We start from the raw sequence: 22,712 nt of genomic DNA, 5'->3' as shown, positions 1-22,712 counted from the left end.
AACTGATGAGAGCAAAAGGAATAATGGAATGCAAGAGGGGAACAGCTATGGAGGAAGAAACGTTAGCAGTAAGAGCTGCGCTTGTGATGGCCAAAGCTGCAGGATGGACGAAAATAGAAGTCCAATCAGACTGCAAATCCGTGGTCGATCAAATTAATGCAAGCAGTGTCCGTGACATTAGCATTGCAACAGTCCTAGAGGACATTGAGGAGCTGAAGAAAGAGTTTCAAGAGTGCAACTTTTCTTTTGTGTATAGAACAGGCAACACGTGTAGCCATACACTAGCTCAAAATGCAATTAAGCTAGTACATGACATAGAATGGAACAATGAGTTTCCGGTATGGCTGATGGACATGGCTCGGAAAGATATGAGGGCAATTGCCCCGTTTTGTAACTGACTCTTGTATTATCAAGTTTAATATATGAAAGTACTAATTCCGTTTGTTGAAAAAAAAAAAAAAAAAAAAGTATATAGTTTACTCAATAACTTTTATTGGCATAAATTTTAATCTATCTCATGATACCATTTTTTTAATTCTATTTAACAAACTAGGAAAATTTTGAGGTAAGTGAATTCAGGAACATCAAGGATTATTCATCATTAAGTCAATTTTGAGGGATTTTCATTTCTTTTCACCCAACATGATGGATAGATAATTTAATGTGATCAATTTCATCCTCGTCAAAAAAAAAAAAAAAAAATATTTAAAAGAAAAATCGACTTTGAATTTGACCTCATTATTTACTGGCCATCCAACGGTAATCATGTACCTATGTAGTTTAGATCAACGGCGTAAACATTCCTCCCCACATTATAAAGTATTTCGGCCCTCTCCTAAAACCCTCGCAGGTAAGGGAAGGGAAGGGAAGTGAAGTGACAACGGAAGCAGAGGCAGCTGCTGTCAGAGAGAAGGTCTGAGTCTTTTGGCACTTAATCATACGTCTCTCGCTCGTCTGTTTCGTCTTCTCCCAAAACCGTAAACCTTTTTCTTGACATTTTATAGTAAGAAATGTTTAGAATATTGATTCTCTAATTTAGCGTTTCATTTCAGTTTTATCGCGATTGTTGAGCTTCTTTTAAGGGTTATGGTTTTATCACTTTTTATTCGTTAGATTTTATTTGCGGTTGTACCCTCTTGTTGACTACTTGCAATTCAATTTGGGGCTTGTGTGTATTTCCTGATTAAGACGAAGGGCTTTAGTAATATCATGCATTTGGTTTAGGTACCTTGCGTATTATCAAAATCGTTTGTCCGTTTGGAAAAAGATGGGTTCTTGTTGTACTATATCATATTCCTTGTTTCGTTCAAGTTACTGGGCTTGATTTCAACAAAAAAAATTGGGCTATTTTCTAGATTTTTCTCATCCTACTGCTGGTACACCTATCATGTTGTTTTTCGCTCCTATGAAAGAAATTAAGCGATCTTTCTTGACCCATATGATTCTCTAAAGTCTGCGAATATGTTAGTTCACCTTGTCCCATGCAGTAATTGTGGTTATTTCTTTGTAAAGTTTTCCTTTGCCTGTGTTCTGAAGTTCAGTGTGTATATTGTTCTTGGCTTTGTTCTGCAACTGGTTTATTATGAAATAATGGCAATGACTTTGTGTACTTTGTTCTAGGTGTAGACATGGCTTTTGTCAATAGAATTAGCAATGTGCTTAAACTGAGAGTGAGCAGGCATATGAATTTGGAATTATCTGCTTCCAACTCGTCACTTTACCAGACTATAAGAAGCATGTCATCTTCAAAGCTCTTTGTTGGAGGTAATATGTTCACTCCTCTCTCTCTGTTTTTTTTTTTTCCCAAAATTCTTCTTTCTGCTGCTTTTTGCTCTCCAAAGTCAACTGATGTTTTATTCCTGAAGGGCTTTCTTACAACACTGATGAGACGAGTTTGAAGGAAGCCTTCTCTCAGCATGGCGAAGTTGTTGAAGGTATTCAGCAGTTTGCTCGCACCATCATAATCGATCCCTTGATTTCTGTCATACTTTTTTTGTGGTTGATACACTTGTCTGACCTCTGACATTTAAATGAGTTTGATAATCTTGCGAACCAGTAAATATTTACCCCAAAATTGAGATTTCCATGTAGATCTTGAGGAATAGTTTTTCATTTCTAAAGATCACGTATCCTTGTATCTCGATACAAAATTTTTGTATGTGTATGTTTGTATGCAATGGGGCAAAGCTTGGAATTTTTCTGTTCTGCAAGTTTCGTGTTTGTTTTTATTTGTTGGTACTGCAGAAAGCAATCTTGATAAAAAAAGATTGACACAGAGAGATTTCTAGATCCTGCATGTGAAATTAGTTTACAATGGGAACAATGTTGTATCCAAGTATAAAGCTTCTGTTACTTATTAATTTATACACTTTACTTACAGCTAGAATTATCATGGATCGTGACCATGGAAACTCAAGAGGTTTTGGCTTTGTAACTTATGCCTCTAGTGAGGAGGCTTCAGCAGCTATTCAGGCATTTGACGGCCAGGTACTAATGGTTTTTTTTATAGTTTTGCTTCTTTTGGTTATTTATTTTATTTTATATTTTTTGTCAGAGAGAGAGAGAGAGAGAGAGAGAGAGGAGCTGTCTGAATTATTCTTTTCATGATTAGTGGTTGTCATCCTGTATACAACATTGTACATGAGTGAACCGTATCGAAATAGGTGACTATTATGCTTGACTCGGATGATTGCAGTAGAAAGAGAGATCATTCGAATGACTTAAATCAATTATCTCAATGAAGTATGGAGATGCATGCCTGACTGACTGAATGGTTGAGTTGCATGTCCCCAAAGAGGCAATGTGATAAATTTGTCTCAAGGGTTCACCATTGATGAATAACTTACAATAAAGTTATATCTGGATATCAGCAGAATGTCTATTAATTAGTTTTTTTTTTTTTTAAATTGTGTTCCTGTTTTCCACTGTAATACTAGTTCTGCATGTCTGTCTCTTTTACCAAATTACTTCTTTTGTTGTATAAGGTGAAAGTTTACCGACCATAACATTTGGGAACCTAACTAACAGTATGATTTGTTTTCCTTAAGGATCTTCATGGCCGACGGATAAGGGTGAATTATGCAAATGACAGGCCTCGGGCTCCAAGATTTGATGGTGGCTATGGTTATGGTGGCGGTGGCGGCTTTAACTATGGTCGTGGAAATGGTGGTTATGGAGGCCCTGGAGGATATGCAAGTGGCGGTTATGGAGGTGGTGGCCCAAGAGGTGGATATGATAGTGGAAACTATGGAAATAGCAATCAATATGCTAGTGGGGATGGCAGGATGGATGGGTTCAGTGGCAGCAATTACGGAAGTAGAGTTGGTGATGGGAACGCTGGCAATTTTGGTGCTAGTGGAGATAGCCACTACTTGAGCAGTGATTCATCTAATCAAGGTGGATTTGCAAACTCTGGTTTTGATGGAAATGCCTCGCCATATGGACAAGCTCAGGAACAGTTGAGTGGCAATCAAGGGGAAGCAGATGCTCTTGACGAAGATTTTGGCCAAGACACACTGAACGCAAACTACAAGGATAATGATGATGATGAAGATGATTCCAATGATTACGTCAACACAAGGGGCTGAAAGTTCTCTTTTCCCCTATCAAGAACCTGCTTGTACACAAATCTAGTGCTCTAGGGCGAGGAATTGAAGAGATTATCCAAATAAAGTTTTATGTTTCTATGCTGTGTTATGCATGCAGAAGCTTTCTCGTGGTTTATTAGCTGAAAGGCTGGACTCCTTTCTTTGGAAAGGGAAAGCGAGAAACCACACGGGATTAAAGCATTGAATGCTGCATGTGTTTTGTCCCAAGTAGGTTTAATTTTCAATTTTCTAATTAGTGATGGTCGATGAATCTTATCCGAAACTTGTGAAGATTTGTTTTGGAGGTGATTCCCGTTGTCTCCTTTGCTGCTGTCCCCGTATTGGTACATATGAACAAAGCCTTGCGCTAGTTCTTACCGTGATTACTATTGGTGTGAAATGATACCGGGATATCGTAGTTCTGCTGTGTAACCGGCCCTTACACCTGCTTTATATATATTCTTGTACACAATCCTAGAGTTGTGCCGTGCACGAAGAAAACGGAGAGGTAAAAATTGGTGGTCTGCCATGCTTTCCTCTCTTTTCTTTTTTCTCTCTGCGGCTGTGTGTTTAATGAGATCGTCAAGATACAATATGGTGATTCCTCTCCTGCCAGCTGCTAGCAGCTAAGATTAGTCTAACGGGGGCGTTGCTTGTTTCGCTCAAAAATTAAAAATTAAAATCAAAAGTTGAATTGGCTGTTTACTAGTTGCACTCCGGCTTGCTCCATTTAATGCTCTCCGCGTTTGAAGTTTGTCCAATGGATATTTCTGTATTAAGCAAAAGCATAGAAACAGCGCTCATGATTTTTAAAAAATTTGGAATGTAAAAGGCAGGTTCATCTCAATCTTGTAATCAAAGGGAAATAAAGCTGCAAGGCCACAACCAGCTTCTAGCACTGTTAACTTTCCAAATAGCGCTGCCGGTTTTTCAATACCTCTAGCTGTTGATTCATTTGAAGTCTTGATTTTGCTGCCTCAATGACATGATCGACAAATCTACTACAAGAACCTTCCCGGAAATAAAACTGGATAATCTCTATTACACCGTATCCATTCTATGTAAGAAAGTGACGCATTAGCACCAACAGATCTTCAAGAATTCCACAAAAAAATTGAAATAGAGCTACAAAATTGCACAGAACATGCAGTATACCAAAATTTTACCACATTCTAAAACTGAAATTCCGCATAAGAGCCTACAGCATCAAGAAGAATATGCGGCCAAAATCTCCACGGGAGGCCAGACAACGATGCTACATGCGACTCAGACAGCCCAGAATGGTTTTGGAGCCACCAAAGTACTGGAGCATCTTTTGATGGAGTCTTCATTTGGTTCATCAAGATCATCATCCTCATCCTCATCCCCATATTCCATTAACTTGATTAATGTATCTGAAATGATGACCGTGGAAAATAAGGAACAACTCTAGATAGAAAAAGGTTTTGGGGGGAGGGGGGGGAGTTGAGACACATGTAAACTGACATTTCATTAAAACTTGACAAGCATAAATCTCAAAGCTTATAATACTGAAAGTCAAAAAGTTTCAAGAATAAGCATCTTGCAAAGATCCGCAAGCAACCAGTTATATTGTTCTATAGGAAATTAGTATATATTTCTTTTCTACAATCTAGGCTCAAAATCAGAAACCAAAAGGAAAGAAACCATGAAACTACCAGGTACACTTTCAGATTTCAAGCCATTGTTGATGCTGTTGCCACCATAAATTCCAGGTCTTGATGTAGTAAATTTTGGTGGGGGTGGCAGCATTGTTGGCGGGGGCATTGTTCTTGGAGGGATTGGAATTATTCCATTTGCTGATGTCTGCACCAACCTTTTAATATCTTTTCCATGTATATCTGATGTTTGTTCACATGGCTCTGCAAGTTCTGATCCCTGTAACAGTTTCAAGAAAGGTTCCAAACAAATCCTCAATATCAGCAGAAAATGTGGCAATAAGAAACAAAATACAGCAAAACATTTTGACGCCTTAAGGTCTTGATTATATATTCCTGCATCTGGAATATAGAGAAAACATATACCCACAAGCAGAAGCAGCCACAGAAACTATTTAAAGTGATATAAGGGCTCAATGGCAGCCCACATGTAGGATTATGCCATCCCTTTGTGTAAACTGTGAATTAATCATGTAGTTTTTAGGGTAGTTGCACAATAAAGATTAAAGCCGGACTTAAAATGAGTGACTCCAATAGATTGGCAACTAAAATGAATCCAAAGCCACCTCAAGCATTTAGGAGATGAATGAAATGAAGCAGCTAAACTACCAAATCCAACACTTATGATCACTCCTTAAAAATTAAAAATAAACAAATTCAAACAATGCATGATCCACAAAGAAATACAGGAGCATATATGTAATTCTGCGCCAGAGGGAATCACAATCTTAATTCAGTCCAGACGAAAATGGTACAGCATAGAGCAACCCATGCCACCTCCAGAACAAGGAACCCTGTGAAACACATTAGTGTCCACGAGAGAAGTCCAGTATCAGCCTGTTAGCTTCATAAAAGATCAGAGAAAATACCTGGAACAAGAAGTAATAAAGTGAGAAAATAAATAACATTGTAGTAGCAATACTACTACATAGGGACTAACAGTTCCAGAAGCAAGACATCAGTGCGTAATGGATGATGAGAACATTTTAAGAGTAAATCTGAATTCTTTCTTTCTTATCCTCTTCTTTTTCTGTAGCCCTTTTCCCTTTTTGCCTTTGAGTGGGGAGGGGACTGTTTAAACTTGAAAATCTGTCAAACAGTAGCAGCTACCACAGAAAATGATAAATAGGAGAATGACCACCAATACCTGGTTTGTATTTGCTAGGCTTTTAACTACTGCTGGTAATTCCTGAAACTTTCTTTTCTGTGAAGAACGCTTATCCTTCTCTGATGAGGAGCACGTACTTGTGTACGATGCTGTGCTCGCAGTTGTAACAGCAGGAGCTACTAAAGTAGTAACTGGTGAAGTTGACTGCCTAAGGGCCAAGGCAACTTGTTGCAAAGGTGTTGCTTGGGGATATATTCCATCATAACCATTATAGCTCGTCCCACCAGTCAATGAAGACAGGGAATAACCACCAGTAATCGCATGAGACAGCCCAGATGCAGGATTTGAGCATCCAGCATGTGGTACAGGCCCTTGAGAAGCAATACTAGATGCACCAGGAATTGAGATTGATGAAACTGTTGATGGAATAGACCGTGCAGCTGATGCAGTCAAGCTGGCAGACGGTGGGACACTTGGGTTTGACTCATCCAAGGAACTCTGAACTCCAGCAAGTAACTGTGGTGGCGGAGGAACAGCACCATAAACTTTAGATGAGGAAACCCTTTGAAATACAGCACAGCAACAAGTTATTCTCTTTAAGAAGCACTAACAAGCTCAGTACATCACAAGAGTAAACAATAACAAATATTGTCAAATAACAGTGCAGAATAGAATGTCTTATAAGGTATGAGAGGCTTCTGGTTTCCATTTAAAGATTGATAAAATAACACAAGAACCATGTTTGTCATTTCCAATTTAAGACGAGACAAAAAGGATAAACAGATAAAGGGTTCAAACTGCTTTACCGTCCAACCCAAGCATGCAGCTCTCCTTTTAGTGATCTCAGTTCTGCTTTTTCTGTTTTCAATAAATAATTACAGAAAGCTAATTATGCCCATTTACCTTGATGCACCAAACTCTGCACTGATTGTGTCCAAAAGGTTCTCAGCAAGGAGCTTAGCACGTTCAAGACTTTTTGCATTACTGCTCGACAAAAGTAAATGCAATGGTTGTTGACCTTCTACAAAGAGAGTAAAAGCTGTGGACTCAAAGGCACGTTAAGAATGAAGAGAGAACCTAACAGATCAAAAAATAAAACTGGTTAAAGCAAACGACTACCATCATCCTGTACACTATCACAATATCCTGAACCGCGTCCTCTTAGCAAAACTGTTGCTCCCGTTTCATTCATGATGTGATTTACATACTGGTCCTGCACATAAAAAAGCCAACAAGCAGCAACAAAAAGAATCTCTCCCAATTGTTTGGAGATGTCAGAGAGAGCTTGAAAGATCAGAATATTTCGCCATGCAGCAAAGAAACAGAAAAAAATACAAGGAAAGAAAGGAAAAACTTCCAACCACCTTCAAAGAAGATAAGAGCAGGAGAAGGAGAAAATAACAAGGAGACAAAAAAGAGAATGAACTAAAAACTCACATTTGGTCCACGAATTCGAGCAGCAACATTCAGAGAGGGATCTGCTTCAAAGCCCAAAAACACACAAGCACTCAGTGAGGGATTGACCTGATCAAAAAAAGACAACTGTGCTTATCAAATTTCTTGGTACTGCATCTTTGAACAAATTTGCAAAAAAAAAAAAAAAAATGAATTGTTACATTCATGGTATTGCTGAAAGACCCATGCTTGAGCATTTCTTCCACCATTGCAGCTGCATGATCAACTGCCTTGATCCGTTCTGCTGTTGTTTCCAACTGAAGTAAGCAAAAGAATACATAGATATTAACCAATAAGTACATTCAGCGTACCAAAGTAAATTAGAAAAAACTCCTTAGACAACACAATCTTTTGTCAAATGGAACCCAATAACATGATAGCGGTTTTTTAACAGTAGTTGTTACACACAAATAAGTAATCTTATCAAGAAATACTGATGACAATTGACTAATGAAGGTACCATCTCTACCACTGAAATAACTTTTGGCCTAGTACGCATTAAGCCAACTTTAAGGAGCTTGGAAGAGTTGGTCATGGGAACACTTGAATTCTTATATATTTTGTAAAACAATCAACTCATTTCCCATCTGCCAACTATTGACTACGAAGAGTCAACATAGTACCATCTCCACTGGGACAAAAATTTTGTTATGCAAACGCTAAGCAAACTGGAAATTGATTATTCATAGTCCAAAGGGAATTTACAAGTTGTAAAATGGAATTACAGTGTGAACACTCACATGAGCCGCAGCAGATATGTGAAGATACAACGGTTTTTCACCATCAGCAGGTGCATTTGGGGGTCTGTATTTGCCTCTGCAGAGTTCATTTAACAATCACCTCACGCATGAAACAAACAGAAAAACAAAAAGGTCCTCAAGAAAGCTATAGAAGACTACTAACCTAGTAATTACTATGGCACCCGTATACTTCTGAATCTGTAGGAGGACAAAGTGTGCGTAAGTCTCAAACACTTGTCTACAATAAACAAAAAGTATCTCATGTTTCTCAAACCGTTTGATCAAAAAATTAACATTTGGAGCCATAAAAAATTACCTCTTCCTGGGTCTGGCGTTTTGTGAGCTTATAGCGCACAGTAGAATCAGCATCATTGATAACAATTTCTCGTGCTATCAGTTCATCTTGGATCTTAGGCTACATTAGCACAATTGGACTACATGTCAAATATGTTTAAAGAAACACTCTGGCTCTAGATAAAACAATTAGGACACTATGATTACTAAATGTCTTCCTAACAATAAAAAATTTGTGACAGGAACAGAACATTGTCTTGTCTTTATAATTCAAACAGCAAATAAACTCTCCTTCTACTTTATCAAAACACAAAAAAAATTATGACACACCAACTTTTCACTACCTCTACTTCCACCACCAATACGTTCTCATACCAGTAGTGTTTGAAGTGATGATTGCTCGTGAAAGGTATTAAAACAATTTCTTTGAAATGTTAGTTAATATTACATAAATATCTTTCAATACATAGACGATTTCTATTTAGCACAACAGAGCGTAGGGGAATCAGTGACTCAAAACTAATCCTATTTTCTGTAGAAAGTTGAATAAATGAAATTTGATGGCCACTTAACACCAGTGGAATTGTATACAATAGCTTATTCCCACTTAATGTCTAAGGATAAGCTTAACACAAAACAGGTTATCAATAGGAAAACACAGCCATGATGAGGAAGGGGAAAAGTATCTACTTAACCATTTTATTTTCTTACCTGATTTATTTTTTGGGCAATGGCAGTCGCATGTTGCTGTAAAGGCAACTGGATAACAGGCAGAATAGTTGCGGCACTAGCAGTAAGAGAATTTGAGAAAGAAGCACTAGGAATTATAGCTACACCAGGTAATGCAACTCCAGGAAGGGATCCCAAGTTTGGTAATAGAAGAAGACCAGGAGCTGCTACTCCAGATGAACCCAATGACTCGGCAGGCTGATCCCACTTCCTCTTTTTTCTGCAAAAATAAATAAATAAATAAATAAATACATACTATCACTGCCATGGCAAAAACTGCTTGAAGCTCATGCACACAACCATAGCCATAAGTTGATGAAGCTGTGCAGGATTCATACAGATTTGCACTTTCTTCCCTAAATTTTCTTTCTCTTTTCTTTTTTCTTTTCGTTCAAAGTTTCATTTTTCTCTCTTTTCAATACTTTTTTCCTTTTTTAAAAAAAAAAATTCAGCAGGTGGAGGTAAGTTTAAGAAACAATTCTTCAGTTGCACATATCAACATCATTAAGAAGCAAGAAAATACTAGCATGTTTCTCTCAGCATTAACTAAAGCCAACAATAAATTCCTGTATCAGCAAGTCATCCTAGTCTGGAAATTATAATTGCCGTGTCAGTAATATCTTAATTACTGTAACACTCTGCATCCAGAATGCCAAATTTGGAAAACAAAAATAATTAGACACCAATAAATCAAAAAAAAAATTCCAACATAAATTCCCGCGAAGTCCAAAATAACAACTAATAAGTGAATAACACAATTTATTTGCCTATTTCATTGTATAAACCTCCTTCTCCAGTAGCACTGAAATATTTTCTCCCTCTAAAATTCATAAACGCTTAGATCGACCTTTTAAGAACTTGCAGATTAATGGACTAGTAAACATATGCCGAACATAATTCAACGAGTATCCAAAAGCCGCGTTCATAAAGTAGGAAATTAGGGATTCTTAATCAGGATAGACAACATTAAAGCACCTCTGCTTCGTCGATGAAGAATCGATAGATTCAGAAGAGGAAACCCTAGGGAAATTGTCCTCTGTCATCGACGCCGATTCCTATGTTGCAACTGGTTCTTCTTCCTTGTTCTTCTTGACGTGAATATCGTCGTCCGAATCAACAGAATTTCGAGCTGTTAAACTACCTCTGAGCATATAGACGTATCTGTCCGTGCGTTTTGGGTCTATACTACTTTTGGACTACCGATTGTTACGACGTAAACCGGCCGAGATTGACAAGAACTTGAACTGCCCATTACAGATTGCAACGACGGGATTGCAAATCGTCCGCTCCTTTTCTAAGTCACGTGACTTACACGTGGCAGGTAAATCAGTTCTGCTCTGTTTTCACGAGATATATTAATGTAAAAATTTTCCCCTCAGCACGTTGAAAAACAACACAAGTTTAGAATAATTGTACACATGCCCCACTATTATGATGATTCTACTTTATGGGCCAAGTTGCCTTTTCTAAATTATATGATAAATAAAGGATATTCTCAATATTTCAAATTTAACCTCTTTCACTAAGTTGTTTTCATAAAAGAAAAACAAAGTTATTTAGGAGTGTTGAGACTAATCTCGAGGCCATCTTAGACCAAAAGAAATAAAAGATTTGTGTTTCTTCATATAGTAGTATCTTCTATATATTTTTTTTATGGATAAACGTTTTACGAGTTATCGTATAATTTCTAAATTAGGATTGCCTTTTTGTTTATCTTAAAAGGAAAACCAAGGTTAGTGAGGGATAATTACTTTGGTGTACAATTTATAAAGTTTGAGGCAAAATTTTTTGTTCAACATCTTAGATAACCAATTGCTGGCCCACTTATTGAAGGGGAAGAAAATATGGTGATTTCCCAAATGTTTGGAGAAAGAGAGTTTTGGAACCTCAACATAATCTCCATAATACTCCCTGATTTTGTTCTCACAGTTATTAAGGCCATTCCTAGATAAATTACCTCTCCTGTGGATGATTGCCTGAAGTGGCACCTTACCCCAAATGGCCAGTTTAGCCTTAAATCAGCAGTAGAGTTTATCTACTCAAATAACACCCTTGTTGAAAGATCAGCGAGGGATTGGACATGGAAGATCATGGCTAGTAATCGAGTAAGATATTTCCTATGGATTGCATGCCAAAACAAGCTCCCAACCAAGAGCAATCTACTCCGAAAATCCGTTGTCCAAGAAGATCGTTGTCCTCTATGCAATAATAATAGAGAAGACACCGATCAAGTCCTGATTTTCTGTTCTAAAGCCAAAAGTTTATGGAGAAAAATAGTTGTACCTTGGAATTTTTAGCCTTTTGCATGACAAAATCTTTGCTCCTGGCTAAAGAAAATATGCAACATGACAGACTTATCACCCCACTATGGCGTAACATGAGGAACCATCGCAGCATTTGGCCGCTGGATTTTATGGAAGAATAGGAATATGGCTCTGTTTGAATCTCAATCCTGTCCACCAAACCTTTCTTCAACAAGAACTGCAAAAGCAGCAGAATTCCTAAGCATAGGACCCACAAGTAGTAAAACCATCAGACGCAAGGATCTTGTCATGATTCCTTAGGAACCACCCCCTCCCTGTACCTTCAAACTCAACACTGATGGTGCTTTACTTGGAAACCCGGGACCAGCAGGGACCTGAGGAATCATATGCAATCATCTTGGAAAATGGATTTGTGAGTTTAGTAGAAATCTGGGGTGAACTTCAAATACAATTGCGGAATTATGGGGATTAATTGATGGGCTTCTGTTGGCAAAATCTCTTAGTATTCAACGCCATCATATTGAGATGGATGCTTCTGTGATTGTTCATATGATCTCTACAAACACTAATGATTTTTACACCTACTCTTCTATGATTAATGATTGCATGAATATCATGAGGAGCTTCCTTACAACTACCACTAAGCATGTCTTCAGGGAAGCGAATTGCTGTGCAGAGCTTTTAGCAAAATTGAGTGTAGAAACAAAGGAAGAAGGTCTCAAAGTGTTCAATAATCAGCCTGCAACCATCACAAAACTAGTATAGAATGATTGTTGGGCATTCTGTCTGCCCTGTTTTATAAATTCGAGATCTTAAACTCGATTTTTTGCACTAACTCTTTGAAATGTAGTAACTTATTTCTTACCAAAAAAAAAAGATAACCAATATGATGGTCGAGTGAATTTTGTTAGAATTGTGTAGAGTTTTAAAACAATAATCACTAGAAAAAACTAAATGAAAATTAAAATTTTGTACAATGGACAACAAAAAACTTTTATGTAACATTTTTTTTTATGTGCCAAAAGTTTTAAAATTATTGTTTTTAACTAGTACTTGGTTTCATTTCGAAGTTGCCATCATGTATAAACTAAATGTTAATCGTACACTCTAAGAACTTAAGCGGCAAAGTAAAAAAACATAGGAAATTTTAAAATTTTTAAGGGGTGCAATTATAGGACAAGATTGAAAATTTAAAAATTGTATAGGTACAAAACATATAAACACAAATTATATAGGTATAATACCAATGTTTACTAACTAGAATACGTGCTACACACTAACAAAGAGAAATTATGTTACGGATAATATTAGAATTTAGAGGTGTTACATACTTTTTAAAGCCAAAAGAGAGTTTTAATTTCATAAGCACTTTTAATGCACATCTTATCTTACTATTCATAAAGCATGAGATCCAGTTTAATTTTAAAAACTAATGTCATTTTAATAAATCTAAATATGTGTTCTTTAATGATTTATAGGTATTAAAATTTAGGGGCAAAATCGGTATAGGCTATCTCTGTAACTCATGATCAGTTTGAACTACGGCTCCGTTTGTCAAGTGAGTTTTTTGGGTGTTTGTCTAAAACTATACTGTAGCTTACTATAGAAGTTTTTAAAAAAAAATTTGAAGTGTGGTTTTTTTGAATATTTTGAAGTGTATAATTTAAAGACTTTGAAAAGTTTTTTGAGATTACTATAACTAAAGTTTTTAAAAAACTCATAGCAAACAAATTTGGCAAAAAACTTGTCTGCCAAATAAGGCCTACTATTAACTGCTCCTACATATTGGTTTTCGATTTTTGTTGTTCCTATTTGTTTATGCTAAAGTGATTTCTTTGATAAACTAATCTATATATTATGCACAATGAATCAACACAATTCATCGTGCATTTGAATATTGAAAGTATTAGTGTGGGCACGTTTGGTATTAAATAAAAGATACAAAGAAAACCAAAGCTGGAATAGCTCAGTTGGTTAGAGCGTGTGGCTGTTAACCACAAGGTCGGAGGTTCAAGCCCTCCTTCTAGCGTTCTGTCTTTCTCTCTTTTTTGTCATTTATTTTGCCCCCTTTTCGAGTGGGGCAGGGCGGCTGCCGTGCTGCGTTTTTCATCCTTCAAGGAAGGTAGTAATTATAGTTTATCTATACAGAGCTACAAGTTTCAAAAAACAAAAAATTGACAGGAGCCAAATTAGGAACATTCTGAAAACTGACCAAACGTGGTTTGCTGGAGCTCTATTTTGTCTTTTTTTTTTTTTGTGCTGACGGATTGGGTGTACGGGTCAATCCTTATGGGGCCCGATTAATCCCACTCCGGCCTGGGGGAGAGTCTCCATCCCCCGAACACGATAATCAAGGAATTCGAACTCTTGAAACTGGACATCAACTCCTAAGGAGATTTGTTGAGACCAACCGAGCTGCCCATGAGGGGCGAATCACAATTGTGGCTAGAGGTGGCAAATCAACCCACTTAACTAAATTTACCCATACCCGCCCATGAATAGATGGGTATGGGTATCTTAAATTTTTGTATATGGGTATAAATGGGTTACCCAATAATACCCATTTAATGAGGTGGCAAATCAACCCACTTAACTAAATTTACCCATACCCGCCCATGAATAGATGGGTATGGGTATCTTAAATTTTTGTATATGGGTATAAATGGGTTACCCAATAATACCCATTTATTAAATGGGTATTATTGGGTAACCCATGAAACCCAATTAACCCATTTAGAATTCTCTTCCCCCCAAGTCTTTTCTTTTCCCCCACCTTTTTTTTTTTTTCAAATTTTTCATTTTGTCATGATGTTAACTACTTTTGTTTCATTATTATTATTATTATTATTATTTTTTGGTTTTATCTTATTATTTTATTTTCTCTTAGTTTGTTAACTTGCTCATTTTTTAGCATTATCAATTTATGATAAATTTTAGCCTATTTTCTTATCTTTATAAAATGAAATTTTAAATTTATATATGAAAAAATGTTAGGGGTTCAAAATTTTTGGATTAAGTTTTTATATTAATTTTTATAATACTTAGTTCAAATTTTTATATTCTTATTATTCAATTATTAAATAATAGGTAATTTTGTGACATAGAGTATAAATGAAAAAAAATTGGTAATTAAGTTTATTGAACATTATAAGTAAATATTTAAAACTAATGATGGGTACAAAGAGTGGTATAAATTGATAACTTAGTTTGCAAAAATGAATTTAAATAAGTTTACAAAAAGTTAAAATAAATGGGTTATAAATGGGTAATTGGGTTACCCAATTCATTTTTTGACTTACCCATTTATACCCATCTAATTAAATGGGTATAAATGAGTTGACTCACTTATATCCATTACCCATTTTACCCAACCCAAACCCGCCCAAGTCACCCATTTTGACACCTCTAATTGTGGCAAATTGGCCCACCCCACCAAAGCCTTAAAGGCACGTCGCCATCAGCCTAAGGCTGATTTCTATTTTGTCATTTACTTTGTCCCTTTCCGGAGAAGTAGTTTGTTGGAGCCTTAAAGGAAGTGGAATGGATTTTGCGCCCTGTCAAAATTCGTAACCACCTATGAAGTTTATACTAACCTAGGTCAGGTCCAGGCATCTCGTACGAACGGACACTACACTACCCAACGGGAAGGCCCACTTTTGAATTGAAATCATAGGTTTAGAATAGTTAATCCAAACTATTTAATAGTCCATGGCCCAAGCTGTTCAACGTTGCTCCGTTTGAATTAGCTGTTTTTTGAGATATTTTTTAAAATTTTTTGTTATAGTAGTGTTTTTAAATTATATTTTCAGAAAATATTTTGAGATATTTAAGAGTAGAAGAGTTTCTAAAATATAATTTGAAATATTTTTTAGAATTTTAAAAAAATTTAAACTAATTTTTAAATTACTTTTTAGAATATTTTTAAAAAAATTTATTATATTTAAAAAATTAATTTTTGAAAAACTCCCAATCCAAACAGATATCTTTTACTTTCTTCAAACTGACGTGGGGCTACTGCTACACAGTAGCCGGGGGGCTCACATGCACCGTCCACAGAGAGAGAGAGGGAGAGGGAGAGGGAGAGAGGTGGGCAGTTTTGAACTTTTGATCAGAAATGGTAGAGTAGGCACATTTTGCATGCCTGTACTGCTGCCCATTACCACCTTGGTATTCTCATTCACTACTTCGAGTTCACAACTTCTCCCACCATCCGCCTCCACACCGGCCCTGATACAGAGTAATGCATGTGCAACTCAAACCATTCTGAGTACTGATATATTAGTACTACATGATTTAGCAGCTTATTCTTTCGATATTTGCTTAATTGAATTGCACGGCATTGCTGGTTTCTGATTGGAAAAAATGGTAGCTTTTTCATTGAGACCATCCTTGATTCTAGGAGCAAGAGAACGATTCGGTTCGAAGCATTCGATGCATTTGGGGGTTAATTGCGGAGGAAGATTGGGTACAAATGTTATTGCCGTTGATGGCGAGTTTCCCTCGTTTTTACCGAAGGAAGTTAAAGAAATCAAGGATCCATTTGCACGAACTTTGGCTCAGAGGATTCAAAGGCTTCCTGTGAAGGTATATATACAAGCTTTTTATTCTTCTGCATGTTGTAGCACAATGTTGCCCCCCTTTTTTTCGGTGTGTGGTTTTAAAAGATCAAAGCCTTGTATGAGGGCCTTCACTCTTGAGTCCTCTTGCTCTGAATTTTGAAATCGACAAGCTTTGCTCTATTTCATTCCTTCTTTTCTTTTTGTAGTCTGGGATAAAAAATTTTTACTTAATTTATTATACGCACGGATGTTGAGATGGAACATATACTGCATTCTTAATAGCCTCAGCATTTGCTCAAACGAAATCAAGTCTCTTACTGGTGTTTCAAGTCAAAATGACAACTTTCTGTCACTCGCGTGTTGCATCCATTGCTGTGCATTCTAAATTTAAGTCTAAAGGGGATAAATGATGACCATCTCGTGTTCATCCAGCAAGGTTCTGTTTAAAGTATTCCTCGAGAGCTGAGGCCCAGAATCATAATATGCGCATCATACAGCCGATTAGATTAAAGTGAAGAATCATGATGTGTGTGTGTCCTTTTGACTTGAAAAAACATTTCACTTCTATTGTGATGGTTATATTCTCCAGCGAGTAAAATGAGCAGTTGTGGGCACAAGATGTCTCCAGAATTTCTCATGTCTGATTGTTGGCCATGCAACTTATCTTTGCCCTGTTTTTGTTTCCTTATATCCTGCCTCTCTCAAATCAGGTTGGATTTTCCGACAGTTGTATAATGAGCAGCTGTGTGAAGCCAAGGTTTCAACATGATACCGATCCAGTGGTCCTTCTCCATTGTTTCGACAGGTTTTCTACCCTTTTATTTTGGCCTATTCTCATTTCCCTTTATTTCAAAGCCTTTTCGTCTCTTTTTCTTTATGCCCCCTTGTTTGGCCGGTGTGCATTCGATTTTGTAGTTCTTGTTTAGAATGGAGATGCACGTACCCATTACTCGAGGACGCTGCTCTGGAGACTTGGGCAATAGACATTCTTGGTTGGGGTTTCTCTGACCTAGGTTCATCTTCAAATCCTTACTCTAATTTCAGAGGAGAGAGAGAATATAATTTTTCTCTTAGTTCAGGTACTTTTGATTTGTGTTATGCTTCTAGTTGTTGATGATCTTGATTAGTCCTCAATTGGTGTAGAAAGACTTCCTCCCTGCGATGCGGCATCCAAAAGATATCATCTTTACCAGGTGCTTTGGAAAGATAACATCCTGGATGCTGGTTGATTATTACCATCCATCACACTGAATAACCTAATTGGCAGTTCTTGTTAGTTCTTAAATATTGATCTAACTTTGTGAGCTTCTATTATAGCTTTGGAGGACTCACATCAAAAGACCAATGATACTAGTCGGACCAAGCCTTGGTGCTGCAGTTGCGATTGACTTTGCCATCAACTTTCCAGAAGCTGTAAGCATTTTCCTTCAACTGAGCTTTCTTGAATTTGACTTGTAATCACTCAAGTTTCTGACGTATTCAATCTTCCCATGAAATAAATTACTAATGTGCCTATAAAAAAAAAAGAGATAAACAAAGCATGATCTTTTAATGAAATTTCTTGACCAATTTCAAACATTTATCTGTTGGGGTTTTGGTGTGTGTTTGTGAAGACTGTGAGAGGAACAATAAGTTAGAAATCATGTACGTCCAAGAATGGCTATAAGGCCAACCCATACATTCATACATTACCAGATCTACAAAGAAAATCGATAGGGGTTAACACAGATATTAAAGTTTATACATCTCGTGTGAGGGAAGTTCGGTTAGAATCGCTTTGCAAGCAGTATCCTATTGATAGGCTATCTGTTAGAATTACGGAAAGCTACTGAAAAAATGTGCCAGTTGCATGGGGGATTTGCATTTTGTGTAGATTTTCTTCTACCACGGAGTCCAATAACCTCCAATGAAAAAATAAAAAAAAAACTAGAAACATGGAAGCATTTGAAGCCTTATCCTGCTAGATGTAGTACAAATTAGATTTGTCTACTAGAACATACAAGAGATTGTTTTTGTGTCATCTGTGTGAAGGTGTCACTTAAAGAAGTGATTTTCGCTCTTTGTTCAGCATAATTCATGAAATGATAAAGTTAAAAATTACTGTTGACTTGTCCATTGACAAAGACAGTGGATTGAGATGAAAGAAAGTGTATAGATATACAATCACAACAGATCTGTAAAATCCTTGTTCTTCCAAATTTACAAGATAACTCTGCAGTCTGCTTCTTCTGTCGGTATCATCAATTGTGCTATTCATCAATCTTATGCTATCTATTCTGTTGTTTGCAGGTTGATAAGCTGATTCTTATCAATGCAAGTGTTTATGCTGAAGGCACAGGGCTTCTGACAAAGCTACCAAAATTTTTAGCATATGCTGGGGTAATTTTTTTTTCTTTTTTTTTCTAGGGTCCATATATCCAAGGAGTTAAGCATCAGCAGTGCCCTTCATCACAGGAAAGGAATATCATTCTGAATTTAGTAACAAAAAATATGTTTGCATTTTCATGTGGCTTGAGGCATTTGGGATTTATTATCTTTTATCCTTCCAAAGACAGCTATATTTCTTAAAATTTAAACTCTTTTTTATCCAGTCTTTTGTGGGATAGCAATTTAAAGAGGACTACTTTGGCACATGTTCTGTTTCAAATGACAGGAATGTCTACAAACTGATGAACATCATACCTCTGGACTCGTTCTTCATTGGATCAATGATTCCATTTTCTCATTTTACTTCTTATGACATTTTGATGAACAAAAGTCGGTCCTACCAGACAAACACGCATCAGTAATTACTATTGTCCAAGAGGATGAACTTAGGGAATTTGTATTTCAATCTTTTTTTTCCAGTCTTTTGTAGGATAGCAATTTAAAGAGGACTATTTTGGCACATATTTTCTTTCAACTGAAATGACAAGGAATGTCTACAAACTGATGAATATCTTATCTTTGAATTCATTCTTCGTTGGATCAATGAATCCATTATCTCATTTTACTTCTTAAGACATTTTGATGAACAAGATTTAGTCCAACCAGATAAACACACATCAATGATTAGTATTGTCAGGATGGACTTAGGGACTCAGTGCAGTTCTATCTTTGCTTTAAATGAAGAAGCTCTTAAAACATGATAAAGTAAGATTTTTATAGAGCAGCATGAAAGATTGTAACTAGGATAATCTTTTTTTTTTTTTAAAATTTTTCCAGCAGGAGAGAGGCGGGAGTTAAGTAGGGGGGAGGGGGCAGAGGAATTTGAACTCAGGACCTCTAATTCTTAGGGCCTCACGTAGCCATCCTGTTTGGCACTTGAGTTTTTTGTCCAGTTTGTCTGTTACGAGTTTTTAAAAACTTTAGTTACAGTAATCTCAAAAAACTTCTCAAAGTTTTTAAACTATACACTTTAAAATATTTAAAAATTTACACACTTCAAAAGTTTTTTAAAAAATTTCTACAGTAAGCTAGAGTAAAATTTTAGACAAATACTCAAAAAACTCACTTGACAAACGGGGCCTTAGTTGATGTTCTTGGAGAAATGAGGTACTGTTTATATCATCATCTTATTTATCACGTTTGCTTCTCACGTAGACATTTTTCAGGTCTCTTTGTTGAAGAGCCTCCCACTGCGGCTGTATGCCAATTTGCTAGCTTTTGATGACATACCCTTATCAAAATGCTTTGACTGGGCCAATGTGAGTGTGATTTTCTGCAGGTTACACGTTTCCTTGCTTTCAGCAGATGCAAGCCTTGAGTGATATTTAACAGATGCATTCTGCTTGCCAAGCAGGTCGGCCGCCTACACTGTCTTTTGCCTTGGTGGGAAGATGCTACTGTGAATTACATGCTTAGTGGTGGCTATAATGTTGTTAATCAAATAAAGCAGGTATAATACCTTTCCACATTCATCTGCATTATCAAGCAGAAATTTCGTTATTGATTCATTTCACTTAATGACATTCTATGTTCGTACCTTTATGCTTCCAAAACCCCATGGTGTTTTGGGTACGTGTGTGACTGATGAGTACAGCCATCTTGTCATCCTGTCCGCTACATTTCACATGTGACCACCATATTAAAGGCCAAAATCTTAAAATCTACTTGTTCACTTCATCATCATTGACTGAATGAATTACAATGCATAAAAAAGTGAGCATTCACTTTTTGCAGGTGAACAAGAAAGTTCTTGTCATCTGGGGAGAGTGTGATAACATTGTCAACAGTAAGCTTGCAATGGTCAGTTTCCATCTATATGAGCTTACATTTAAAGTTCTTTTTGTGGCTAAGCGCTAACTCAAATTAGGATTCAAATGGAAATTGCTTTCAAGAAACTGGCCAGTTTGACCAGTGGATGATATGCATGGGCGCTTCTTTTCAACTCCTCCAAAAGTTGCATAAAACTAAAAGACGTATTTTGTGCAGTGGCGGAGCCTCATGTTGCCCCTCACAATTTGTTAGCACAAGATCTCATATACAACCTCTCCCTCCTATAGAAAAGAAAAAAAAAAAAACAATAGATGTTGTCATCCTCTGACTTGTTTTCAACTCCTACTGACACTATGTTGATGTCACATGTGGCATAAAATGCAGAGACTGCATGGTGAATTGCCAGATGCAAGCGTCCACCAAATACCTGATTGTGGTCATCTCCCGCATGTTGAGAAGCCTGAGATAGTTGCGAGGTTAATCGCGGATTTTGCGCGGCCTGGGGCACCTAAAGAGGAGCAGGAGCCAATTGTCCTGAACTCCGTTGATGGGAAAAACACGTTCTTGTTCAATGTTCTGAGAGTAGAAAATGCCTAGGAGCATTTTATTTAGACTAGCTGTCTAGACACAGGCTTCATGTAAGTAATACTCCTACTACAACTGCAATGGCGGCTTGTCTGATTCTGGATTTGCCGTCTCCTTGAAGTAAAAACAGATTAAAAACCATGATCAGACCATCGGTACTATTTATTACCAGCTTAGTCCATGTGTATATATATATATATATATATATATATATATATATATGCAGACAGGATGGAGCTTTAATTCCATAATTTTAATTCTTGGAGTAGCTTTCCTTGATTGAATTTATCGTTTTGCAGAGACATGAGAGGAAGGTTATGTGTTATGCATAAAATTTATATACTGACAAAGATTAATTGTGAAACGGTAAAAGATATAACAAAAATTCTATACTGACAATGATTAATTCCAAAACGGGAAAAGAATAAAAAGCATTTTCTATTTAACTTAGTATTGCGAGCAGGAAAACGAAATTTAAATAAGGGATAATTTTAGAAACTTCCCCTCACGTTCATCCTAATATCACTTGGTGCCCTCTAAGTTTTCAAAATTTTACCTACCTCTCTTAAATTGACATTTTTTTTTAATGTTTTAGGCTCTTCGGAGGAAATGCAAGGAAGATAAAATTTTTGTTCTAATACTACTCTTATGTTATCCTTCTTATGAAACTCATAACAACAATAAAAAATAAAATAAAGTTAAAAGGTAAAAAAACATAGGATATTCTTAGATATATATTTGATCATTGGATCATTTTTTTTATTAATGTTTTTAATTGTGACTTATTTATAAGAGTTTATTTCTATAAGTAGGATTTATATTACAAACTACATGTATGAAGTAATTATTTAAATTTTTAGTACAATTTAAATTACATCATGTATTAAAACATATTTTCTAAAAAATTTTCTTGACTTTTTTATTACTATCCCACAAAATTTGTAAGGTGTTAATTACTCACTAAAATCGTTCTAAATGGTTGACTTTCACCAGGTTTAATTTACTCACATCATTTGCTGTCCCACCACCATCTTAATATGGAGAAGTATTTTTTAAAATTTTTTCATCTACATTTTTTGGTTTAAAAGTTTCTTTTTTTTTTTTTAGCTTTTTGATTAAATATTTATTAAGAGTGTAGGGATAATGTTATCAATTTGTGTCATTTGACAAGGACTTTTGGTGCCCCTTATGGGCAACTCGATTGGTCACAGCATGCCTCCTAAGCTGTTGTCCAGTGCCCGCCAGGGTTCGAGTCCCATGGTTATCGTGTTCGGGGGGATGGGGCCTCTCCTCCCGGGCCGGTGAGGGATTAGTCGAGTCCGATTTATCCGATGCTCCAGATACCCCCTCCGTCGGACAACAAAAAAAAAAAAGACAAGGACTTTTGGTACTGTTAAACTAGTGAGAGTTGAGTGATACTACGAAAAACCTCAAAAAATTATCCCATTAAATAAACGAGAAAAGCCACTGGCCATTTGGTCCAATGGTCATCCCCTTCTTTGGGGATGCTGGAGGTCA

The 22,712-nt window shown here is 36.5% G+C and overlaps 3 protein-coding genes and 1 non-coding gene across 17 annotated transcripts; 3 read left to right on the top strand and 1 right to left on the bottom strand.

Annotated features, from left to right (window-relative positions):
- The first annotated feature begins 759 nt into the window (after positions 1–759).
- Positions 760–3,896, top strand: LOC113701848 (uncharacterized). Of its 5 annotated transcripts, none has more exons than XM_027222699.2 (5): positions 760–913; positions 1,621–1,764; positions 1,866–1,934; positions 2,381–2,487; positions 3,048–3,896. In XM_027222699.2, exons 2-5 carry the CDS (start codon positions 1,629–1,631, stop codon positions 3,585–3,587), a joined length of 852 nt encoding a protein of 283 aa, XP_027078500.2. In that variant the 5' UTR covers positions 760–913; positions 1,621–1,628; the 3' UTR covers positions 3,588–3,896. The 5 variants fall into 5 exon arrangements, with proteins under 5 accessions (XP_027078500.2, XP_071915417.1, XP_027078502.1 ...); XM_072059316.1 differs by having other exon boundaries at positions 814–977; positions 1,627–1,764; XM_027222701.2 differs by having other exon boundaries at positions 814–1,003.
- A 709-nt stretch (positions 3,897–4,605) lies between these two features.
- On the bottom strand, positions 4,606–10,943 carry LOC113701847 (protein RIK). 8 transcript variants are annotated; one of them, XM_027222693.2, is made up of 12 exons: positions 10,565–10,941; positions 9,572–9,809; positions 8,883–8,981; positions 8,730–8,764; positions 8,567–8,642; positions 7,988–8,083; positions 7,809–7,913; positions 7,491–7,584; positions 7,275–7,410; positions 6,411–6,933; positions 5,264–5,483; positions 4,606–4,981 (listed from the first exon to the last, which is right to left on the bottom strand). In XM_027222693.2, the coding sequence occupies exons 1-12, from the start codon at positions 10,630–10,632 to the stop codon at positions 4,854–4,856; spliced, it is 1,818 nt and encodes a 605-aa protein (XP_027078494.1). In that variant the 5' UTR covers positions 10,633–10,941; the 3' UTR covers positions 4,606–4,853. The 8 variants fall into 8 exon arrangements, with proteins under 8 accessions (XP_027078494.1, XP_027078495.1, XP_071915414.1 ...); XM_027222694.2 differs by having other exon boundaries at positions 7,275–7,392; XM_072059313.1 differs by having other exon boundaries at positions 7,275–7,389.
- Positions 10,944–13,808: 2,865 nt separating this feature from the next.
- Positions 13,809–13,882, top strand: TRNAN-GUU (transfer RNA asparagine (anticodon GUU)). Its single transcript has one exon. It is a non-coding gene; the product is annotated as a tRNA-Asn (tRNA).
- A 2,013-nt stretch (positions 13,883–15,895) lies between these two features.
- Positions 15,896–21,335, top strand: LOC113701419 (alpha/beta hydrolase domain-containing protein VTE7-like). 3 transcript variants are annotated; one of them, XM_027222060.2, is made up of 11 exons: positions 15,902–16,090; positions 16,253–16,437; positions 17,123–17,217; positions 17,328–17,425; positions 17,560–17,636; positions 17,730–17,825; positions 18,702–18,791; positions 20,006–20,098; positions 20,194–20,289; positions 20,574–20,639; positions 20,994–21,335. In XM_027222060.2, exons 1-11 carry the CDS (start codon positions 15,991–15,993, stop codon positions 21,204–21,206), a joined length of 1,209 nt encoding a protein of 402 aa, XP_027077861.2. In that variant the 5' UTR covers positions 15,902–15,990; the 3' UTR covers positions 21,207–21,335. The 3 variants fall into 3 exon arrangements, with proteins under 3 accessions (XP_027077863.2, XP_027077861.2, XP_027077862.2); XM_027222061.2 differs by having other exon boundaries at positions 15,905–16,090; positions 17,556–17,605; XM_027222062.2 differs by lacking the exon at positions 20,574–20,639 and having other exon boundaries at positions 15,896–16,090.
- The last annotated feature ends 1,377 nt before the right edge of the window (positions 21,336–22,712 follow it).

The sequence above is a fragment of the Coffea arabica genome, chromosome 7e (assembly GCF_036785885.1).
Source record: "Coffea arabica cultivar ET-39 chromosome 7e, Coffea Arabica ET-39 HiFi, whole genome shotgun sequence".
Taxonomy (NCBI): Eukaryota; Viridiplantae; Streptophyta; class Magnoliopsida; order Gentianales; family Rubiaceae; genus Coffea; species Coffea arabica.
Note: the sequence above shows the minus strand (reverse complement) of the source record. Positions and strands in the feature narration are given on the sequence as shown.